The 10,232-nt window shown below is 47.8% G+C and overlaps 1 protein-coding gene across 1 annotated transcript; it reads right to left on the bottom strand.

Annotated features, from left to right (window-relative positions):
• Positions 1 to 5,293: 5,293 nt before the first annotated feature.
• Positions 5,294 to 9,786, bottom strand: DNAJB1 (DnaJ heat shock protein family (Hsp40) member B1). Its single transcript, XM_050925620.1, has 3 exons — positions 9,452 to 9,786; positions 6,486 to 7,057; positions 5,294 to 5,952 (listed from the first exon to the last, which is right to left on the bottom strand). Exons 1-3 carry the CDS (start codon positions 9,660 to 9,662, stop codon positions 5,722 to 5,724), a joined length of 1,014 nt encoding a protein of 337 aa, XP_050781577.1. The 5' UTR covers positions 9,663 to 9,786; the 3' UTR covers positions 5,294 to 5,721.
• Positions 9,787 to 10,232: the final 446 nt, after the last annotated feature.

Genomic DNA, 10,232 nt, shown 5'->3' with positions numbered 1-10,232 from the left:
GGGGAGCTGGCAGGAAATTCTGCCAATAACCAATTCTGCCCCAGCTGCTTCCTCTGGCAGAAGCAAGAAGGTTGAAAATAGCCAATCAGAAACGAGCAGGCAAAGGTATCAGTGGACTAACTGTACCAGGTGCATTGTCCCCTTCTCCCCCCCAAAATGATCAGGGTCCACAGCCTAGATGCTGACCAATTCTGTTTCGTTGCTCCCTTCTTTGCAGTGTTGTAGCCATGTTGGTCCCAGGATGGGAGCGACGAGGTGGGTGAAGTATCAGAGGGGTGGCCGTGTTAATCTGGATCTGTGGGGAACTTTTAAGGTGGGTGAAGTCATAGTTTTACTGGACTAACTTCTGTTGGAAGAAACCAGCTTTCAAGTTTCCACAGCGCTCTTCCTTCAGGTTCATTGCTTCCCTGTACTTTTGCCTAGCTGTGTCCATCTGTCTGATTTTTGGCTCTTTGGGGCAGGGACTGAGTGTTCAGTGGCTGTACAGCACATAGCACAATGGGGTCCTAGTCTGTGGGCTGGGGCTTCTAGTCAAAGATCTCCTGTGCCAACAGCTCATCCAGCTGATGCAGTTAAGACATGTAAGTTTCATAGGCAACAGTACACAAGGGAGCGATTTGGCTAGCTCCACGTTTAACTGCCTTTGACTGCCTAACCTGATGGACTAGGTACCCATTTTGTAGCTGGGTGAACTTGAGGCTCCTAGGCACTACTGTAATACAGATGAATAATTGTACTGTTTGCAAGCTAGTAAGGGACGTGTGCATTTGACATTCCCTGTTTGGTAGCTAGTGCCTTTTTTCCCAACAAATATGAGAAACACAGAGGATGCAGTGATTCAGGGTTAGGACATGTACAGTTTTGCATTTCAAAGCTTACGATGAGCACTTTTAATACCTGACACTTTTTAAGGTGAACTTTTAATAATGAAGTTTAGCTTTTAGTGGATTTTCTGTGGTTGAATGCTCTGTGGTTGTTTGCTCCAACATTCTTTCCCCTGCTCGTTTTTTCACCTTAGCTTTACTCCACAGGTGCACCTCTTCTCTCCTGCCCTCACCCCCCTCTTCCCATCCAGCTGATCCCCTCCTAGCTAAACCCACCCAAAATAAAAACTACTCATGGAACTGATATGGTTGCTGTTCTCACATAGTTCACTGCTTGTTATACTGCTTTCTCCATCCTCAGTATGTGATTTGTCTGTTTACAGTGTAAGCTCTGCAAGGTAGACACCATCACCTACTGTTTGCACAGTGCCTAGCCCAGTAGGTGATGGTTCTCAATTGGCCCTCAAGTGCTATCAGAATAAAATAAACACAAAGCATGGTGTTTCCCTATTTTGTACCATTGACTGGTGGAGCTAGGGGGTTGCTGGGAGCCTGAGGACCATATCTAATCTGGGTGAAATGGACCATATTACAACCACCTTAATTCTTCAAATATATGTGGAATCTGATATAATAGTCCCCCAGCTGCAATGCTCTTATGATGCATTAGACTAGCATGCATTGCATACTGGTTCAGGTAGTTTCCATGGGCATGCAGGCCTGCTCACTGCACAGGAGCCTTATTAACGGGACAATTCTTATGGGTCAGTTGTTTATGAAATGCTTGTGGTGTGTTAGCAGCAAATTATATCTTCTGCTCTCTGACCTTTCACCCAACAACCCTATGCCAGGGACCCCCTGGAATATACAGCACACTAAAACATTTACCAATAGACTAAGAAAGGTGGGGGATCATGACATGATTTGGGTTTGTATCATTTCATTGCAGAAAGTTTCCACTCATGAAGGAAGGCTGAGGGGAGAGAAGATTGAAGCCCGGCTTAATACAGGGTCCTTGATTGACAGCCTTAACATATAGAAGCTTGGGACATAGACATCAGGTTGCTACAGGGAATTTCCCATAGAAACCACAGCCTGAGGGGTGGGGTGAACCAGCTCTGAAAACTTTTAAGAAAAAGGATTTGTGCTGCCCCTAACATCCCCCTCTCCCCCATTTGTCACCCTAGCAGGCTTTTGTATCCTGTACAGCTGGAAAACAAATGAGGTAATACTGCTGTGCTAGAGCGAGTTCTCAAACTTATTCATGGAAGAGTAGCAGGTCACGCTGCTTCCTTTTAAAGTACAGCCAGTCACTTCTGTACAAGGAACACTGACAAGGGGTCAGTCTAGTTATATCCAGCAGGGGTTGCTGCACTGTAGGAAGAAACATAAGCAGCTACTAGGGCCTACAGCCAAGGAGGACCAGAACTAGCAGGTATTGAGGAAAGGCATCAGAAAAGCGCTAACATCCAGGAAGGAGCAGGGATGACAGAGCAAGGCAGACTATTGAAAGAGAAGCCCACAGGGCCGTTAAAACAAGAAAGCAAAAAATGGTGGATCTTGACAGGAAAAAAAGAGGGGAGAAACTACCAGCTGAGATACCTAAATCCTTCCCTACTCTTACTTTTCCAGTGCTGTAAGGGAGACAGGGATACTGGATATTGCAAACAGGAGCAGAAGAGGAAGTTATCGATAACACCATCTCTAGTAAAATGATAGTAGTAAAGTACAACCAATTCCCCTTCAGCCCGATTCTTTCGCATGCTCATGTGCTCTTTTACGACTCCATTAGAGAAGGGATTCTCAACCTTTTTCTGAACCCCGCTCCTGTGGCATGCTATAAAAACTCCAGGGCCTAGCACAGCTGGGGAGCTTAGCTCAAAAAGTTTGAAAAAACAGCTTAGGGTGTAGGGAGGGGTAGTTAGGGACCGTATGCAGACAGTGGGTAGCTCAAGGTGCAGTGAAAGGGTAGCTGGGGCTGTGTGCACACATGGGGTGGCTATGGGTGCAAGAAGGGGGGTGGCAAGGGACTGGGTGTAGGCAGGGGGCAGCAAGGGCATAGCCTCAGGGCGTAGGGAGAGGGTTATTAGGGACTATGTGCTGGGAGGGTGTCCCTGTTCCCAGAGGGGTCTGCCAGCCACTGAGCTGGGTCTCCCCACCCAGGGGGCTCTTACTGGCTGCCTCTGTAGGAGCAAAGGGGGGGGAGCTGAGAAGCAGCTTCAAACCAGGGCACCAGCAGGAGAGGGGGGAGTGCTGTTACTGCCTGCTCCATGGCACCAGTTACAGCAGCAACTGTCCCACAGTGCCCTGCTCCAGCTTCCCACCTCTGACCTGACCAAGGGGTGAGGAGAGGAGATGGGGCAGGGGAGGCATGGAGCTGCCCTTGGGACAGCCATGCTCTTGTGCTATTGGGGGGGGGGGGCAGCGCACATGGGGGGAATGCCCTCCATGTCCCCAACTCTGCCCATGGCCTCAGGCCTTCTGCCCCACAGGGACCAGGGCTCTGGGCTTCAGCCCCTCAGGGGAATGTTTACATAATATAAGTAAGGCTACAGTTTAATCACAGAATCTGACTTCCAGCTACCTCCACTGTAGGCTGAAGTCACTGTCAGGAGCTGAGAACTGCAGGATACTCCTGTCACCTCTAGTAGTCCCTGTAGCCTCCTGCTGCTGCAGATAGCTCCTAGCCCCTGCACAGCTGACCATTTCAGGCAGTATAGGAAGCCCCAGCTCCCCATTTTGTCAGGGATATTTTTAGTAAGAGTCACAGACAGCTGACAACTTCCATGAATTTCTTTTTTACTGAAAATATTCCTGATAAAATCTTAACCTTAAATATAAGCAAGGTCAGTAAAAGATGGTAGAAACAGGCATGAGATGAGTAGTTTTAAATAGCAGTACCATTGTTATGGAGTACAGTCTGTAGCCATTTGCTTTTTAAGCCACCACCAGTATTTAAGACATCCACTTTGAAAAGGCATCCTTCTCGGGGAGAATCAAGAGATGAGATGGTGGTAACTTACCACCACTCAGACAACTGAAGCAGCATGGTGCTAGCACATGGGAGCTCTCCCATAGGAAAAAAGGTATAGAACACCCTCCCTAAGTACATTGGTGACTCAAGCCAGAGGAGGTATAGAATGCATGGACTAGCTTGACAAGAATTCCTAGCTTCCTCCCCCTGGCTCTAAGCTTTATTGTGCTAGTGGTGTGCCATGATTCTAATGAAGCCACATTCACAAGAAGATTTTGCACCATCCCTGGTTCAGGAGTAGTGCAGCTGTTCCATTGGTGGTAACACTGAAAGCAGCATAAGAGGATAAAGACTTTTAGACCCCAGCCTAATGAGTACAAGCTGGCTGTACCAGTAATTCCACCATAGGGACCACACTAGCTCAGGGTGTTTAGTGACTAAACCAGTATTCAACAAGAGTTAATCCTAACAGCATTTTCCCCCATTCACTGAAGTCTAATGACATGTTTTCATAAGTCCTTCATTCCAGATACCCAATCCTGCCCCCAGACATGCCTAGATCTTTTCCTTCAGTTAAGGAGACTTTAATTGTGACAGCTCTTTGACAGTCTGTCAGCATGGCAGTAATGTTACAAGGTAAGTTTCCAGTGCATTCCAGCTTCATGCTCCCCCATTGATGGAGAGAGCATGTTCTCTCACAACCCCCTCATGAATCTTTATCAATGTACTCAATTATATAAAATATAAGATGCTCTACTGCATTACACACATCAACTTTACACAAATGTATACAAAAAATATATAATATATACAGGAAGTGCCACAGTGCTCCTGTATCAGGAACAAAACCCCTTTTTATCAAAAGGGATAACTCTGGTGGTGCTACCAATTCAGAGGATCAGAGTCCTTTGGAAAAAGTCCAGAGCCCATTAGTGTACTGAATAAGTCTTTAACATAAATTCTGACACTGACCCTGCATGCAGGATGATGAATAAGACTGAACATCTGGTTTAGGTACAGTGTACCTGGAATGAGAAATGGCTGCCCCCTATTTCTTCAGCCCATGACCAGGAACCAGGCTGAGACCTTAAAATGTCTGTGCAAGGGGGAAGACTTTCATAGAGGGAATGATTCTGAGTATTATACTTAAGATCCATTTTCCTTTGCATATTTTTTCTAGACCATACCTTGTTAACATTGGTAGTGGAGTTTAAACTCATCACACATTGGCTAAGGGCTTACTCATTCAGGATCACATTCTGAAAGACATTAGGACTTCTCCGATGTTTCCAGAGAGCCACAGATTAAGGTCAAACAAAGGGTGCCTTCCTTCTAACACAACTGAGACAGAAAAACTGTTAAGAAAACCCTTAGCAAGACATTGACAACTTACAGGAACTAAAAATAGTTAAGAACATTTAAGAGTGTCCCAGTAGGAAAGTCCTTCAGTGTAGGAAGTGACAAGGGACACAACACAGTACAACAGCAAAGGAAAGATGTTGGAGATTGTTTTACTTGCAAGTCCAGTTTTAGATTTGTTTCACCCTTTCCAATGGAGGAATTACAGGTCTGCACAAGATGAAATGAAACAGATGCCCTGTCTGTGGGTAACCAGTTAAGGGAAGGCAGCACATTGAGCACTAGGGTAGAAACTGGTCACTAGAAGAAAGGTTTGACCATGAGATGTTCTGCAGATTCCTCCCACAAGCAGCTGCTCGCTGATGTAAATACTTCAGGTGATGATCTAGGACTAGAGTCACTGAAAAGCGAATGCACAATTTTGAAGATGGTACTCTTGGAGGAGAAATACTTAGTGTGAAAGTCAACAACCTCCACTAATGAGAAACCCTGAAGTCCTGGTTATGGTCCAAAAACCTTTTGCTTTGGAAGTGTCCTTACTTCAGTTCTCTGTGAGCAGCCTTGCTATATTGGTAGGATCTGCTCTAGGACACTTTTGGAAGCCTGTGGAATTCTGTCTGGAAACTTTACTTCAAATTGTATAATAAGGTCCCCTCGCTGGTCTGGATTCTTGGGATATGGGAGGCCCTCTCCAGGGATTCGCCGCTTTATCCCAGGTTTAATGATATCTTTAAATACCATTGGAATGGTTCTGCCATCCAGCGTCGGCACTTTCACTGTGCAACCACACAGAGCCTAAGTATAAAAACAGGGCAATTAGAACACTGTCTGCATACACAATCTCTAGCAGATTTCCCAAATAACCACAGAAAATATTACATTGTGATGGCCTGCTTATTCTAATTAGGCTCCTCTGAATCCTGCTGAATTAATCTGATACAGACACCAGATTAATATCACTAGAAATCAAACAAATATACTACACACAAACAGTTGTGCAATGCTTCCTGCTGATACATCAATGTGGGTCAGATTGGATGTTGAAAGTTCACCTTCACAGGCAAGCTACTTTCTTGACATCTGCTATCACTTATGGTGGCTTATGACCACAGGTTGCTTCACAAGGAAGTATCCTGAGACTAACAACTTATTTTATACAGACCAGAGAGCAGTTAGACAGGTGACCTATTATGGATTCAAGCCAGATACTGAACAAAGTGTAGGGAGGAGAAGAGATCTCTGTATTCCCCATTTGTTACTCCCACTATCTAAAACCCAAACCAAGCCACCCACTAGAGTCCCATACTGAATCAGACACCTTTGCTTACCTCACGGAGGCTGATCTTAGCTGGGAAAATAATATCAGACCCATCTCTCTTAAAGACATTGTGTGGCTTATCTTTTAAAACAAAGACAATGTCAGCTGGAATGTTGTTTGCTGTTTGGTCTCCCTCTTTGGGAAAAGTAATCTTTGTTCCTTCTTTCCACCCTCGTTTGACTTCAATGGTCAGAATCTTGTCCTCATTCCGTGTGGTCTTGCCATCTGTATTGAGTCGTTTGTGAGAGATTTTCATTTTCTTGGTGCAGCCGGTGAATATCTCTTCCAAGGAAACCCTCAGATCATGAATGACAGGAGGGTCTTGTTTTTTGCGTATACTTTCATGGCCCGAGCGAGAGCGAGAGAAGCCCATGTTACTAAAGCCCCCCATCTGAAAAGTGGTGAATGGGTCATCAACATCCATGTCTTCATCTCCATTCCTTTGTACAAAAAAAGTATCAAATGGGTTCCTCCCACCAAAAAACTCTGCAAACATAGCATGAGGATCTCCATGAAAGGTGTAGCTGAATGAGTTACCACCATTGGCACATCCACCACTGCTGGGACCACCTCCCTTTAGTCCTGAAAAACAGAGTAAATATAATCCAGTAGTTAGTCATAACGCTTGAGTTTACTAGGTTCTTATCAAGAGTCCAATCCCCCATGGCTTTATTAACTGCAAGACTCTCCCCCACCCTAAGATCTCTGAAAAGAGATTTTTATTCATGACTAAGTTTGAGATGCATCACCAAAAAGAGGTTTGCTGTCATCTTAAAATGGTGTCAGGATTCAAACCTCCTTAGTCAGAAATTAGAGCCATGTTTAAGAGCTCTCATCTCCCTCGATTACTGAGTCTCCTAAAGTAGTAACTTATTCAGAGCAGTTTATTTTTTATAATTGATCCAACTGTACCCCTTAATATGGCAGCAAATCTAGCTGGCCTATAAATTTCCCATCTCTATCTACGGAGAATCTGATTTACAATCACTGTAGGCAAAAATAATTTAATCTGAAGTGCTTGGAGACAGCAAGTTAAATTCATCCTACTTCAATGAAACACTGTTTCTGAGGCAAGTTTCATAACCTAACATACACAAGCAAACAAATGTACTAGAATCTTCTAGTGAAAAGCAAAGCCATTCTCTAGCCATGTCTCCGCCTCTCCTAGAAAAGCAGCCTATCAGCATACTACTATGAAGGCATCAGCTCTTAAGGGGAAATCACTAAGAATGTACAGGAAATACAAGATATAAAACACAGGAAACTAGCAACTGAAAAGCAGATCAAACTCCACTTTTGGGAAGTAGTTTAAGGGCAACTAAGGGCATTGTAGATATCAACTCAATTAGTTTGAAACAAGTCCTTTTCTTCCAGTTTCAGCTGAATACAAATATTGAGAGTCGAGTTAGCTAAGCTAGCTGTGTTTGAAAAAGTCAAAGCAAGCTCCCTTGCCTGAGTCATCTAAATGGATGAGACTGCACCCTAGAAAAACAATCTGGATGAATGTTAAATTAGAGATTTGATGCAGAAGTTTAATTCCTTAATCTGGAGGAAGTCAGGCAGGCACAATGCCTCCAGGCTTTGCACACAGACTTCAGAGCAGGTCTCCCAAAGAGTCTAACACTGGTGTTTTATTAATAGTTTTAACAAGCTATGTTATTAATACAACAGGACGCTCTCCAAGATAATAAAGAAACTGGCCAATTCCCAAATCCACTTACAGACAATAGGAACGAGTTCTACTTTCTTTCATAACTATCTCTGTACCAGATCTCCCTGTTCCTAAGGAGTCTCCTCTTAGATTAGTTTGTTGACAGTCATTTTCACAGCCACTTAACCATCCCATACCATTGACAGCATCTACAAGCTGAACTGGCAAATTGTGTCCCTTCCTGTATACACACAAGCCCAGGATTCAGTATTGTTCCCTGAAAGCCAACTAGATGCACCCCCTCCAGACTTACAAACCCAAAGAATTTCAGAAGCAGGAGTAGAGAATAAAAATGAGAGTCCAGCTACTAGTGAATACTTTACTTCTCTGTCACTCCCAGGGCTGCCCCAAGAGAACCTCTCTCCATCATCCTGTGTGTACAGGAGATACCAGGTGCAAAGGGATACCCAGCTCCCTTTCCAGAAAGTTCAGGTGTGCCCCATTAGAGCATAATATCCCTCTTCCCCAATCTCAATACTATACCTCACTTAAGGGAAAGCACTTACACAGGATACCCATCACCATGGCACCCAAAACCACCCCACACAGGTGGCCTAGTACAGAGCTGCATCAGAATTTCCTTCTCCCCATGGATATACTGGCTTCCCCAGCCCTCCTCCAAGGAGGTTCTCCTTTCCCCACAATAGGGGGACTGCCCCCCAAACCTTGACACCTCATTCCCCCTACTTACCAACCCACCCCATCCTTAACCAACCACCACTGTCTTGGGTTAAGTGAGCCACACCCTTGACTTTATCCGAATAGCAGCACCCTTCTTCCCCCAGGTCCTCAGGATTCACCCCCCTTTCTCCCCCACAGCACACCACGCCCCACTTGCATCAAGTCAGCACCCTCCACCACACCCTAACTCTAGGGGGGCAGCCCCCCTGAGCCCTGATACTCAGCTGTCCCCCCTCACCCAACCCTCTTCCCTGCTTCACACGTCCTGCTCCACACAGCCCCTTGCCCAGCCACCCCACTCCCCCAGCTTTGCTGCAATCTCCCTTCAGCGCTTCCTCTTTGTACCCCCCCTCCAGCCCCCACCCCGCCTGCGCCCCTCGTCACCCCTCCCCCTCCAGCCCCGCGCCCCTCCCCCACACCCTCCAGCCCCTCCCCCTCAGCCCCCATCCGCCCGCCCCTCCCCCACACCCTCCAGCCCCTCCCCCTCAGCCCCCATCCGCCCGCCCCTCCCCCACACCCTCCAGCCCCTCCCCCTCAGCCCCCATCCGCCCGCCCCTCCCCCACACCCTCCAGCCGCCCCTCACCTTCCTCGCCGAACTTGTCGAAAACCTCCCGCTTCTTGGGGTCGCTGAGCACGTCGTAGGCCTCGGCGATCTCCTTGAAGCGCTCCTCCGCGCCGGGGTCCTTGTTCTTGTCGGGGTGGTAGCGCAGCGCCTGCTTGCGGTAGGCCTTCTTGATGTCATCGTCCGAGGCGCCGCGGGCCAGGCCCAGAGTGCGGTAATAGTCCTTGCCCATGTCGGCCAGCTGCGGCACTCACACCCCGTCAGCGGCGCGCTTCACTCCGCCGCGGCGGCCGCCGCCTCCCCCCATTTATACGGCGGGTGGCGGAACCTTCCAGAGCTCGCCACAGCCCTCCAGAACCTTCCTCTGCCCCGGCCCCCGCCTCCGCCAATCACAGCGCGGGGCCGGCCGCTCTCCGCCAGTAGGGACGGGGGTTGCGTCACGTGACCGCACACAACCCCTCCCCTCCCATAGAGTTTAACCGTCGATGAGGCCACGCCCCTCTCGTGCCAGCAACAGTCGGGTGGGAGGGGACAGAGACGCGGGGTGTCTGACCAACGGTCGCGGCCCATCAGTGTTCCTCCCCGCGGGGCCGGGCTCGCGCTGGCAGGACCAATGGGTGCCACCTCTACGAGCGTTCTCGCCACGCCCCCTTCTCGGGGCGGGGCTGAGAGCGAGCCGAAGTCCTTAATGTCAATGCCGCTGACTACGCCCACTCGCGAAAGCCACGCCCCTCAGATCTCCCTGGCCGGGGAGGGGTCCCTCTCGTAGGGGCGGAGCCAGGCTCCCGGAAGGAGCAGGCTG

This window comes from Gopherus flavomarginatus, chromosome 16 (genome assembly GCF_025201925.1).
Source record: "Gopherus flavomarginatus isolate rGopFla2 chromosome 16, rGopFla2.mat.asm, whole genome shotgun sequence".
Lineage (NCBI taxonomy): Eukaryota > Metazoa > Chordata > Testudines > Testudinidae > Gopherus > Gopherus flavomarginatus.
Note: the sequence above shows the minus strand (reverse complement) of the source record. Positions and strands in the feature narration are given on the sequence as shown.

What these genes read in the sequence shown, in the direction of transcription:
- DNAJB1 (XM_050925620.1), bottom strand. Translation starts at nt 9,662, where the DNA reads ATGGGCAAGGACTATTACCGCACTCTGGGCCTGGCCCGCGGCGCCTCG. An exon ending in CGACAAGTTCGGCGAGGAAG is followed by an intron (nt 7,058 to 9,451) that starts GTGAGGGGCGGC and finishes TCTGTTTTTCAG; the next exon opens with GACTAAAGGGAGGTGGTCCC. An exon ending in CTAAGATCAGCCTCCGTGAG is followed by an intron (nt 5,953 to 6,485) that starts GTAAGCAAAGGT and finishes TTTTATACTTAG; the next exon opens with GCTCTGTGTGGTTGCACAGT.